This window comes from Hemicordylus capensis, chromosome 4 (genome assembly GCF_027244095.1).
Source record: "Hemicordylus capensis ecotype Gifberg chromosome 4, rHemCap1.1.pri, whole genome shotgun sequence".
NCBI classification, from domain to species: domain Eukaryota; kingdom Metazoa; phylum Chordata; class Lepidosauria; order Squamata; family Cordylidae; genus Hemicordylus; species Hemicordylus capensis.
The window spans coordinates 263,456,400-263,470,526 of record NC_069660.1 but is presented as its reverse complement, the minus strand read 5'-3'; the positions used below and the strand labels follow the sequence as shown (position 1 = coordinate 263,470,526).

General features: G+C 39.3%; 1 protein-coding gene across 1 annotated transcript in view; it reads left to right on the top strand.

Moving 5' to 3' along the window:
• Positions 1–14,127, top strand: part of LOC128321974 (aspartyl/asparaginyl beta-hydroxylase-like) — a gene marked incomplete at its 5' end in the record, with an annotated part of 93,136 nt that overhangs the window by 10,990 nt on the left and 68,019 nt on the right. Inside the window, 2 exons of the mRNA XM_053242589.1 lie at positions 6,712–6,747; positions 11,824–11,912. Coding sequence (XP_053098564.1) covers positions 6,712–6,747; positions 11,824–11,912 — 125 coding nt within the window. The remainder of the gene's footprint in view (positions 1–6,711; positions 6,748–11,823; positions 11,913–14,127) is intronic.

Below are 14,127 nucleotides of genomic sequence, written 5' to 3'. Positions count from 1 at the left end.
TCTGGTTTTACCTCAACACTTTCATTAATCCAGTACATTATAACTAAGGCCCACTCAAGCCCCTGTTTGGTGTCTCTGCTCCTGCTGTTTTCACTGTTGGCACAGTGGCCACGTCTTTTATGTGCAGCAGCTATCCATTTTTCTTTCTCTCATATTATTAAATTGTTGTTTGAGATCTTTAAAAACCTCTTCTTCCAGCCCCTTCACTTTCAATCTTTTCCCATCTCCCCACTGTCATTTGAAGCACGTATACATATAAGCCAATTTTCAGCACTGCATTTCATTCTCTAACCTCCTATAACATCTAGCGTGGTCAAGAAACAGAATCCAGGATGAGGCTCTGTAGATGAAGGGGTTGGTGTATGCAGATTAATGTGATCTGCTTCTCTGTGCCTCAGGTCCCTAGAGGCAGAAAGCAGATCTCTATCCAGTTTCTGTCCATATACACTCCAAATCACTCCATTACTTTCTCCTATATAAGCAAATTGTCGCCATCTACCCCAATGATGGGGACGGGGGACACACACATTTGAATGATGTTGTGGTAGGCAAAACCTTTTCTCCAGCCTTCGTTGACAGGGATCTTAATTGACAGGAATTTCTTCCTCCACATCCACGCCATCTATCATAATAATGGATACTTCTTCTGATGTATGCACAGTGTCTGTGTATGAGATACAATTACGTTTTCTTGCTCAATTTTAAGTCAAAAAGACTGTCCTTCAAGGTCTGTCATTGCTTCCCTTCTTCCATAGATAGCAACTTTGTGCTGCACTGTCCTAGTAAAAGATATATAGTACCAAATTAAGTAATCTGTAACAAAGTTGCATATGATCATTAAATATTATTTTTTAAAAATAATTTGTATCATGGTTGGTCCTCTAATTTAGATTTCCCCTTATTTTTTCAGATACTTAAAGCTTCAAAAAGACTGTCCCTACAGCAGGAGGACCAGCCTAAACCATACTCTACACAAGGGAAGCAGATGTTTGTTATAGACCTTTTATGATGCAATTAACGAAGCAGTTCAGAAACTGGGGGGAAACACTAAAAGGCCTTTTCACAAGTGACGCTACAAGATTTTTCTGTCAATGCATCTCTTGTGAATGTTGTTAACATGGTATGAAAAGCAATGGAAGACTCTTTTAAAATTGAATGTACACCCTGGTCAAGGTAGATTTTTCATTCATTTCATAGATGCAAAAACAAAAAAACCCTACTTAAATGTCACTTTTGAAATTGCCTAAAAACTGAAACTTTGTAGCACCCAATTGACATTTTAGTATACCTTTTTAATATACATTTTAAACCCTAATAATATACACTTTTGGTTTTTTTGTAGCATTTAGTATACAAAATATTTTTTCCTCCCTTATTAGTGACCAAGATGTCTGTTGTATCTGAATTTTACGTGTGCTGTTCACATAATTGTTAATATGCTATTTATAATGTAGCAGTAAATGATTAAATTTTTTAATATATATCTATATCTATATCTCTGTGCATACATTAAAATTCAGAAGAAACCTGAGTTAGCAAAGTTTAAAAATGTGATCAAATGTCATTTTGGGATATTTACATTTATTATAGCAAACACTAAATAGGAAAATAGAGCTGTGAAATTTTTGGCTTGGATCTATATATACTGGCTTTTGTCAGTAAATTATTTTATGTGAGCTTCAGCTCATTTTAAAGTATTGCAGGTACAATAGATAGTCTAATTGTGAATATATAGCAACCAGATTACTAAATTGGATTTTCTGTCTGTTATTCACCCTGGCTCTACCTTCCATGATGAGCATTTGATGTTAAAACAAACACTGAAGATTTCTACCGCAATCTAGATGTAGGCAGTGTTTATTAGGAAATCTAGCTGTGCATCTGATATCCAAATGGCTTAATGATGGGGTGTTTTCACTTTGTACATGGGCTTGATCACAAGTGTAGTTACGAAACCACTGCAGTTATAAATATGTGGGCTGCATGCCTGCAACCACGTATACAAGAAGTAGTCATGGGATTATTTCAAAGGTGATGGTTTCAGGAACAAGTGATAAGACAAGATTTGACAAGTTGATTTAAACATAGATGCTTGACCAAAAATTGTTCTTTATATAGCAGTATTTATTAACAAAACTCTTATTTTAATCATGAATAAGGTGGTGTGTTAGATAAACGTTGCATGGTGCTGTTTCATAATCTTCTAGCCACATTACTTTATAAATTGTGGTATTTTTTTGGCTCAGGATAATTTCTGTGATAATGCTGTTGCATAGAGGAATTAAAATACAAACTTGGTTTAAATTAAGATACCAACAGCACTAATATTGTATGTAGTCCGCAAAACACTTTTGGAGCAATCTGAAGTGTAACTGAATTCAGTGGGATTGCTCTAAGACTATTTTGAAGTATGTGGCTTGTGAACTGTAGGGAATGCTTGAACTTGTTTGATTTTTAGAAACATTAAAAGGAAATGCAAGTGTGTACTAGCTTTTCTTTTATAGTGTGGGAATCCAAAATATTGAGAGGTCTGTATAGTGAGAGTGTGCATGTAGTGTATATCTCATGTTTCTGTGGACATGATTGTTCCCTACACAGGCACTGTGCCCTGAAGCATTACAGATCCCTGTTTCTCCCCTCCAGAGTCAGGCACAACACTAGTCTGCTACAGGGAACAAGAGGTCCATGTGGGAAACAATAATGTCCTATGAATTTATATTTGTCAGGAAACAATAGATCTCTAAAGCTGATAATGGAATCTGAGGCAACGTGTTATTCTTCATAGGATGAAAAACTGTGTTTCTTAATGACAAAGCAATACTTTTTATAAAGCCATATTTTTAAGGACACTTGGGAGCAAAATAAGATTGTGTTTGGCTAAATGAGCTGCATTTTTGTACACTGACAATCTATTTTTAGAATGCTGGAATAAGAGGATTATTATGCTGTGATCAAATTTTTAAAATGCTTATTATATGTTATGATTTTCATGTTTACACAGTTGTGCCATAGTGGGCAAGGTGAAGGGGATTTAAAAAGATGTACCTTTCTTTTGCGTTAATGTTTGGCCGCAATAAAATGCAGAAAAACATCTTCATTAGTGGAGTCATTATTTCCTAAAATGCAGAGATCTCTCTTCAGCAATAGTTCTGTGTCTATAATATCTACCATGTGAAATGACTAGTAATTTTATTGTGTAGAACATAAATGGATAAAACTAGCTTACTGTGCATTCATATGTGTCTTATTTCTACCTTTGATTGGGCTATGAATTTAATACCAATTAGTTGCATTTATTCTCTCTGAGGAGCTGTCAGTTTTATGGTATAAGCTTCAGAGTTCTTTTACCATCACATAGGACTGGACCAGTATACTCTGAGGCAACACTTTAAACCAGTCCAGGACTTTGCTTTGTTACAGCAGCTGGGGTTATGCTGCTTTATTAATAACACTTCACACTATCGGAAGTGCTTTCGTGATGGTTCATCAAACTATTACAGGGCTCAAAAACAGATGGCTTATGCAAGCAGGAGAAGGGCAGGACTTGATGACTCATGGACCATTATTGAAGCCACTATGGAGCCAGCAAGGGTACTGCCAGCACATAGTCAAGCTGCTTACAGCAATAATGGGATGGAACTGACATTTAACATAGCAGGACAACTTTGTTCACATTGTGGTATTTTAAAGACTAGCATATCTTGTCATGCAATAAATTTTAGTCTTTAAGGTACATCAAGACTCTGCTTGGATCCATAGGTGTCCTTTTGCTCACAGAAAGACTACTTTCAATTTGGTGGAAGAGTATTTTGTGAGAAATTTGTGCCCAAATCCAAATAAGTTCTTCTTTGTACAAGAATTTTTCAAGACCTTTTAATGGCCCACTAGAGTTAAGATACGGCCTGTATCTTGTTTGTTCACCATGTTGCTTGTATTTTATTCTGCTCTTCTGAATTTGCTTCATGTGAGGTGTCGGATGGATGTCTGTGATGGCATAATCACAGGTGTCCGTGATGGCACAATCACTGTGCTTTATTGTGGTAGCTTTGCAGATAGGGCTACCATATGCCTTCATTTCATAAGAACATAAGAACAGCCCTGCTGGATCAGACCCAAGATCCTTTTGGAGCTCCTCACAATCCATTTTGGATTTCACTACCTGGAAGAGTTTGGTATCATCTGCAAATCTGGCCACCTTGCTGCTTACCCCTGCTTCTAGATCATTTATGAATAAATTAAAAGGCACCGGTCCCAGTACAGATCCCTGGGGAACCCCACTTCTTACTTCCCTCCATTGTGAAAACTCTCCATTTATACCTACCCTCTGTTTCCTGTCTTTCAACCACTTAGCAATCCACACATGTACTTGTCTCCTTATCCCATGACTGCTAAGTTTCCTCAGGAGTCTTTGATGAGGAACTTTGTCAAAAGCTTTTTGGAAGTCCAGATATACTATGTCAACTGGATCGCCTTGATCCACACACTTGTTGACACTCTCAAAGAACTCCAAAAGGTTAGTGAGGCAAGATTTACCTTTGCAGAAGCCATGCTGGCTCACTCCCAGCAGGGCCTGTTCTTCTAGGTGCTTTACAATTTTATCCTTGAGGATGCTTTCCATCAGTTTGCCTGGAACGGACATTAGGCTAACCGGCCTGTAATTTCCCGGATTGCTCCTGGATCCCTTTTTGAAAATCGGTGTTACATTTGCTACTCTCCAGTCCTCTGGTACAGAGCCCGATTTCAGGGATAAGTTATATATTTTAGCAAGGAGGTTGGCAATTTGACATTTGAGTTCTTTGAGGACTCTTGGATTTCCCCCAGACATGTCCTCATTTCCATGGAGAAGAGGAATGTCTTTGAGGAAAGGCAATGTGTCCAGTATTTGCCCACCCCCCACATGCGAGTCACCTGGCAGACCTGGCCTCCTTTGAGCCAGTGCCAAAGGCCAGGGCTACCAATCCAAGAAAGAAAGCAGGAGACTCTGGGTAGACCTGACTTCCATTGTGTCAGCAGCCAGGCCTACCAATGACGACATTATTTATATACTCGTTTTCAACAAAAGTTGAAGTTAGTGTTTAGGCAGTTTGTGTTTAGAAGAATTAGACGTGTGTTTCTGTGTCTAATAATATGACGAATATTTATATACCGCTTTTTAAAGAAAATCCCAAAGTGGTATATAAATAAATAAAATAAAATAAAAGATAGATCCCTGTCCCCAAAGGGCTCACAATCTAAAAAAGAAGCATAAAATAGACACCAGCAACAGTAATGCTGTGCTGGGGATGGATAGGGCCAGTTGATCTCCCCCTGCTCAATAAAGAGAATCACCATTAAAAATGTACCTCTGCTCAGTTAGTATTATCCTGGAGAAGTTAGGGTGTGTTGCTGGGGGTCAGGGTACCTCTCCACTCAAAGCAATGGGTGAACCTGACTGCCCAGCACTCCAGAGGCCAGATCTACCACCACTGCTGGCACATTCAAGTCAGTAGGTAGACTAGGTCTCCATGCTCTTTATTATTTATTTTAATGATGGTGCAGAGGGTGACCTCATTTTAAAAGTTGAAATTGTGGTAGCTCCATATGCATGCCTGTAACATTGAAATCACAACTATCTAATAGACAGTTTTAAACCCATATTCTAAATCTATCTTTATCATAAAAAGCTGTTTTCTAAGAATCATAATCAACACTGGATAACTGATACCAAACTGGAAGAGAGAGAAATAGACTATGCCACTTTTCTGTTTTTTTCTTATTCTTATTCCCTAATGTGGTCTGGAATGTGTACTGGTTAAAGGATAATTGGTTTAAAACTCCACTCTACCCAGCGAATTCCCATGCCTTTCTTAATTGTATCAGAGTTGTAAATGGTGGAAAACTTGGACTAAGAGCTCATTTGAAAGACTGTGCTGTGGTGATGGTGACAAAAAAAGATATTGCTAGTTTTTCACCATTGAATTCACCAGCTGCTTTGCTGCACATGTTAGATGCACCAGCTATGCATTATGTTAGTCATATCATTAGTCCCAGTATACTTGGTGTTGTTTTTTCCAGGTATAAATTAATTAATATGGGGCACTATCTGAATTATGGTGGTTTGGCCCTGTCTGTCTTGAGCCTCTCAAAATTGACTGGCTCTCATTCACATGGGGGGATTTGATATGAATCAGACCAAGGTGTGAGGCATGGTAAAAAGGAGGATATAATGTTGGACATGAAGTGTATGAAAATCACTACTATGTGGAAATTCTGTGCATATAAACCAATAGTTTATTTTGGAGAAAAGTCCTTGACTGAGTCCGTAACAGCAAAAAGACAAAAATCACTTTTGCGCCTTTAGAGGCCTAGCTGGTTTATTATGGAATAATAACCCTGCAGGAAAAAAGCCATCTCCATAAAATACATGAATAAGACTGAAAAGGTGGATATGTGCTAGAAGGTACTGGGTAATTAACCAACTCAACAAGGTGATAAATAAGGATATCTAGAACATCTAAATTTTGATTTTTTGCTGTTGTCTTCAGTTCTTACCTTATTAGGCATGATTAGCCCATTTTTCCTATACTTGGATTATATTTTATTATAATATACTTGGGCATTTGTTATTTAAAAATAAAGTGACATGATGTTGTAGAAGTGAAGAGAATTGCTTTATTTGTGGATAATGTTCAAATTGTACCTCAATGAAACAATATACTTTATATATTCCAGGGCAAAGTGAAAAAGAAGCTTTGCAGAAAGAAACAGGTAAGATATTGAAAATGTGTATGTCACAAAAATCCAAAACTGTTGGCATTGGTTCGAAGGCTGGAGTTCAAACAAGTAAGGCGCAAATTGGCTCCAGTGTTTGGAACCCAAGGTTTCCATGTTTGAAACAGTTGATATTGTGTTCTGTAACAGGCCAAACTATACAATGCAAAAGAGCCACAATCAACTCTCTTGTCAATGTTTCCTTTGGTTAAAAGGACACTCTAACTTTGTACCCTGACTAATAGAAGGTTGGGTGGAGATATGATTGGGAAATGGCACAGGGAAAAGGTTACACTCTCACAGCCTATGTCCACCACAGCAGCTTTTAGTAAAAGAAGAATGTGCTGGGAAAACCTTTAATGGATTTCCCACACCTTGTCTGACCCATAGTCTTGGCTTAGCAGAACATAGTCATCAGAGTCTTCAGTGCTTGGCATTTGACAATAGAATTCTGGGCTCAGACTCCCATTTGTGGTTGTGTGTGTGTGTGTGTGTGTGTGTGTGTGTGTGTGTGTGAAGTCATTACCATTTTAGAAAGCTATGATAAATTTGCTTAAGGTGATAAAGTAGGTAAATCTGGTATACTAAAAATGTAATGTGCATCCTGGTGGATACTACTTCATTACCCATAATCACTGTGGATTTAATATTCTGCTAATCTGCTATTTTGAATCAGGGTGGAAGACATCATCACAAACCATGTCATTGAGGTGTCCCTGTGTATCACTCACTACTATTGTACCATTCCCCCCCCCCCCAAATCGGTTATACAGTCCACAAGTTAGCCCAGTTGCACCTCAGCAGAACCTTTTGATTTGAGGCTTCGGAATATGAATTTTAAAAATCGATATCCAAATTCAGGCCGGGCTCATAACAGAATTCACCTCACCATTTCCTGCCAGGATGCCTAGGACTTAGTTTTCTCTGCCTCCTGAGCCTGAGAATTTGGTTAAAAAATGGGAGAAGCAGTTCAGATTAGCTCTAATTAGAAATATATTGAAAGTTCCCAGATGAACTTGAAAATACTAGGGAAGAGAGCTGGTCTTGTGGTAGCAAGCATGACTTGTCCCCTTAAGCCAAGCAGGGTCCACCCTGGTTGCATACAAAAGGGAGACTAGAAGTGTGAGCACTGTAAGATATTCCCCTTAGGGGATGGAGCCGCTCTGGCAACAGCATCTAGGCTCCAAGTTCCTTCCCTGACATCTCCAAGATAGGGCTGAGAGAGATTCCTGCCTGCAACCTTGGAGAAACCGCTGCCAGTCTGAACGAGATGGACCAATGGTCTGACTCAGTATATGGCAGCTTCCTATGTTCTTATGTACCATGTGAAAATAATGGTTTTGGATGAAATGTATTCTTGTGTGATAAGTGCTCCACGTGAATAATTATGGTTCATGTTTAGCTTGCCCATTCTTTCCTTGCATCTCTCCACTGTGCTGAAAAGAGTAACTTTGTGTCTTCCCTGGTAATATCTAGCAGTACAAAACACATGATTTTGTGTCATTGTTCTGTCTCCACTCCACTCCACTGGCTGCTGCTTGTGAGAACAGAGCAACTGGGAATGTGGTGCATCTACCTTCACGTTCTTACACATTACTAGAGGAAAGAAGGGGAGGAGTTTGTTTTTTGGCAGCATTCCTGCAGCTTTCATAATACCTAGTTATAACCTGATGTTTTGTTTTAATTTGAAGTGGAACAAAATAGGGATATGTACAAACAGCTCACGCGGGCAGGGCACAATTCCATTAAAAAGCAGGTCCTTCCTGCTCTGCTGCCACTCCTCTGCTTTTCCATGCAAGGCACTTTCTCTACCAAAGGTTGTGCGCGGCTGTGGCACTGTTCCTTGCAGCCTGTGCATGGTGTCGGCATGCACATGGCCACCAAGCATGCAGGGACGCCATGTGCATGCCAATGCCACGCGCAGGCTGCCGGAACAGCGCTGCAGCCACGTGCAGCCTTTGGTAGAGTGAGTGTGTGAGTGGTAGGGCAGCAGCAGAGAAGGTAAGGACCTGCTTACCTGATTTTTGAGGGAACTGCTTCCTGCCCCGCCAAACTGGTTCAGGGATGTGCACAAATCGGCACTCAAAGAAGGCACTGAATTGGTCCGTGCACATCCCTAGAACAAAATAGCCATTGAAGCATTATGGCAAAGAAATCAGTTTATTTTAATTGCTTTCCCATTACTCGAAGCATGCAAAGAACTATGTAACAATTGACACCATCTCCTTAAGAAAGCAATTGTGTCTCACAATGCTTCCTTCTACATTTGGTGTCCCTATTATAAAGTACTGACAGATTTGGGAGCTTGTCATTTCCCCGTTAGCTCAAGAACATGATATCATATGGTGGACTGCCAACACAATGTCCTGAAACATACGGTTGTTCTTGGATGTAGTCCATGAAAAGAACCCTTCCAAAACTTGGGCAACGCTTGCCTTCTGTTCTGCGTATTTGTGGGACCCTTTAAAAATATTTTTATACAGATCAATTGGCATATGTTTGGCAATAACCATAATTCTAATGCACACACATTTAGTCAAATTGTTTAAAATCAGAAATAACTTTTATTCAGTCTGCAATCCTGCTATGCTGTTGAATCCCAATCTCCACTAACTCCCTTGCACCAGTACCGGAAGATGAGCCTGGTGCCTCAGTGGCTCCCAAGACAGTGAGATGTTCTTGGCTGGGAAGATATGGACTTTCAGGTTCTGGCGAGATGAACATAAGAACAGCCCTGCTGGATCAGGCCCAAGGCCCATCTAGTCCAGCATCCTGTTTAACACAGTGGCCCACCAGATGCCACTGGAAGCCACAGGCAGGAGTTGAGGGCACGCCCTCCCTCCTGCTGTTACTCCCCTGCAACTGGTACTCAAAGGCATCCTGTCTTTGAGGCTGGAGGTGGCCTATAGTCCTCCGACTAGTAGCCATTGACAGACCTCTCCTCCATGAAATTATCCAAACCCTTCTTAAAGCCATCCAGGTTGCTGGCTGTCACCACATCTTGTGGCAGAGAATTCTACAAGTGGATTATGCATTGTGTGAAAGAGTACTTCCATTTGTTGGTCCTAGATTTCCTGGCAATCAATGTCATGGGATGACCCCTGATTCTAATGTTATGTGAGAGGGAGAAGAATTTCTATCCACTTTCTCCACTCCATGCGTGATTTTATAGACCTCTATCATGTCTCCCCGCAGTCTTTTTTCTAAAGTAAAAAGCCCTAGGTGTTGTAGCCTTGCCTCATAAGAAAGGTGCTCTAGGCCCCTGATCATCTTGGTTGCCCTCTTCTGCACCTTTTCCAGTTTTACAATGTCCTTTTTCAGATGTGGTGACCAGAATTATTCGCAGTACTCCAAATGTGGTCGCACCATAGTTTTGTATAATGGCATTATAATATTAGCAGTTTTATTTTCAATCCTCTTCCTAATGATCCCTAGCATGGAATTGGCCTTTTTGTCAGCTGCTGCACATTGAGTCAACACTTTCAACAAGCTGTCCACCACGACCCCAAGATCTCTGTCCTGGTCAGTCACCGACAGCTCAGATCCCATCAGCATATACTTGAAGTTGGGGTTCTTTTTTCTAAAGTCCCAATGTGCATCACCTTACACTTGCCAACACTAAAGCACATTTGCCACTTTGTCGCCCACTCCCCCAGTTTAGATCCTTTTGGAGCTCCTCACAATCTGTTTTGGATTTCACTGCCCAAAAGAGTTTGGTATCATCTGCAAATTTGGCCACCTCGCTGCTTACCCCTGCTTCTAGATCATTTATGAATAAATTAAAAAGCACCGGTCCCAGTACAGATCCCTGGGGGACCCCACTTCTTACTTCTCTCCATTGTGAAAACTCTCCATTTAGTCCTACCCTCTGTTTCCTGTCCTTAAACCAGTTAGCAACCACATATGTACTTGTCCCCTTATCCCATGACCGCTAAGTTTCCTCAGGAGTCTTTGATGAGGAACTTTGTCAAAATAGCATCTTTGTCAAAGATGCTATTGTATCTGGCCGATTACAGTACTATTAAGTGTACAAGTACAACACCTTTCTAATTTTCTCAGTTAATACAAAAATGTTGCTTGAAATCTAATAATAAATATATTATCCATGTTGTATCACTTTTCATAAATAACACATTCTTCCATCTCTGCAAGTTTGAGTAGGGAGCAATGGGGTGGCAATTTGGTATCCTATTTCAACTGCAATACAGTCCAGACCAGACTTGCTGGGAAATAAAGCAAAGGACAATGGTCAAGAACCCCAAAACTGCTTAGGCTCATGTGAGGTTGTGTGCTAACCAATGGGGTTTTTACTTTGGACCTCTGATTTGTGCCATTTCACAAACTACTTCTGAAACTCCCTTTAGTTCAAAAACCAATGTGTATAGGGAAGTTGCAGCTGCTTGTGAAACAAGTCTAAAGTGCCCTTGGGCTGGAACTAGATTTTTTTTTAATCATCCCCATGACTATGGAGAGATGGGGTTCCATGAGTAAAGGGGGGAATTACTTTCATATGTAGGGGGGAAATTGCTGAAGTGAGAAGTTGATCAAAAACATTGCGACTGATTTTCTGATGACTATATCACACTAAGTGAGAATGCAGCAGGAGTTGCATCTTCGCATAGAGAGGCAGCTCCTAACGCAGCTTGAGGCAGCTCCACAGTACATGTGCAGAAGGGGCAGTGATTTTCACTGAATTTCGTTGCCTCAAGAAGTGATCTGTGCCTTACAAAAATATGTCCCTGAAGGGTGTGTAAGCTTCAGGAATATATTTTTCGAAGAAGGCACAGAGTGCTTCTGGAGACAGAAAATATCAGCAAAAAGTGCTTCCATACCTCTAGTGAAGCAGCCTCCAGCTGTGAGGATGTGTCCTTTCTTAGTTAGCCACTACCCACTTCATAAATTACTGTGGATGTAAAGGTTATACATACACTAGTTCTAGTTTTTGAGAACCCTTTTTGCTTTGTCTTTGTATGTATGGTTTGAGTTGTTTTTAATGGCAAATGGTAACCAGCCGATACTGAATTCTTGGGAAAAGTCCTGTACTGTTTGTTTTTTAATCTTTTTTTTTTTAAGTTAAGAAGAAGAAGAAGCCAAAATTGCTCAACAAATTTGATAAAGGCATTAAAGCTGAGCTTGATGCTGCAGAGAAACTTCGTAAAAAGGTAAGCCTGAAATTCAGCTGTGCTCAGATTTTTAAACTGGTGACTGGAAGGAGATCAAATACAACGTTCTGGGCAAAGGCCTATAGAAATAATAGCAAGTCAACCCTCTCAAAATTACAGACAAAGGATGCCATGCCATTACATACCATTCATTGCATTAGGTGGGGAAAGGCACTGCATTAGCAGAGTAGCCAGAGAAGGCTGGGAAGCCTGGTGTGGTCCTCAGGTGGTGTATGGGGCTGCCGGGTCTCTCAGCTTTCCTGCTTCTGCTTGTATTTTTTTATGGTTTGTTTTGTTTGTGTGGTGTGGGGTTTCCCCCCTTTTTTCATTTGGTGTTATGGTTTTTAATGTTTTACCAATTTTAAGGTTTAAAATGTGATTTTTAAGGTGTTTTACTGTATTTTAACTTTTGTAAACCACCTTGGGCTATCTTATGAAAGGTCGTATGAAAATTGAACAAATAAAATCAAATAAATAAATTGGTGTTTCAAATCTATACCCCCCACAAACACATACACATATTTATTTTAATTGATAAGTTGATAGCCTAGCCACACCTAGTGACTTTATAGTCAGACCACTGACTATAACTATCTGGGTATTTTTTTAAAAAAAGATTATTAAACCTCAAATGCTATCTACCTAGTCTTAGGAAGAAGCATTTACGGATTTTAAAAAAAATTACAGTGCTTCCAAATTATGGAATTGGAAGGTACACTAGTTCAACCACTTGCTCAGTCCAGGAATCTGCTACAGCACCACTTGCAGATGGCTGTCCAGCCTCTGTTTGAAATCCTCTAGCAAGGGAGGACTCATCGCTGCAAGCTGCTTGAGAAACTAATACTTAGTTATCTGGATCAGCCTAAAGAAATAAGCTCAAATATATACAAAATATTAATACAAATAGAGATTGGAGATCCCCCAGTAGGTTTGAGGAATGCATGGGAAATGGATTTTGGTAAAAATATAGAGAAGACGCCCTGGTGATCATTATGGAGGACGGGGTTTTTTCTCCCGTCCTCTATTCAAGAACTTCACTGGAAAATCATACATCGCTGGTATTTAACACCTTTTGGTATTAGCTCGATTTTCTCAACAAAGTTCCATACAATGTTGGAGGGGTTGTAAACAGAAAGGTACATATGTGGTGGACTTGTGAGAAAATTAAACCCTTTTGGGAGAAAACTTTTGTTGAAATTAGCAATATCATGAATAAAAGAGTAGAATATTCTCTAGATTTGGGTATATTACAAATTTTTACAGGAAATAATACGAAACATAAGGATAAAGAATTAGTTATCTTTTTAATACTGTCTGCTAAAGCAATTATGGCACAGCAATGGAAACTGTGGGATAATTTAAATGTGGAGAGATGGTATAACAATCCAATTTTAGAAAATATTTCAGAAAAAGATAAGGAAAAATCAGAGAAAAGAATCACAATTTTGTCGCATTTGGAAAAAATATATTTCTTATTTAGAGTGTAATGGATATAACTCTGATCCTATTTATGAAGCTTGGAAATCATGATTATTTTGATATGCTTGGAATAGTAGATGTGCTCCACTCCTAGTAATGGTCCAATACTATGTAGATAGTTTGTTTTGTTTGTATCATAAATATGCTATATTGATTTGTATTGAATTAAATTGAATAAATGTAAGAATGTTAAAACAAATCACTGCAAACTGCCCTTATAATAAGGAAATTATTCTACTTCTAATCCGAATTTGGTTCCTTCTAATTTCAACCCTGCCCTTAGGAGCAACAGAGAACAAGTCTGATCCTTTTTTCTTTTCTTTTTTGTATGACAGCCCTTTAGATATTAGAAGATACCTAGCATTTTCCCCAGTTTCCTAATCTTTTCCTGGCTAAACATACCCATCTACTTAACTGTTCTTCATATGATTTGCTTTCCATACCTCTCACCATCTTCGTTTCCCTCTTCTGAACCTGTTCCAGTTTATAAAAAGATCCTCCTTACAACACATTCTCCAGAACTTACATAGTATTCCAAATGGCAGTCTTGGCATTTTTATTTAGTTATTTTATTTCTAATGCTTCCATATTACTTCCTAGCTAATGTTCTCAAGAATATTGTCTCAGCATTTTTGCATCTTTTGCAACTGTGCAACAGATGCAAAGAAGACATTGAAATACCCCCTTTCAATGACCATGATGTTGAAGACCAAATGCACCATAGTAGCCCAATGCT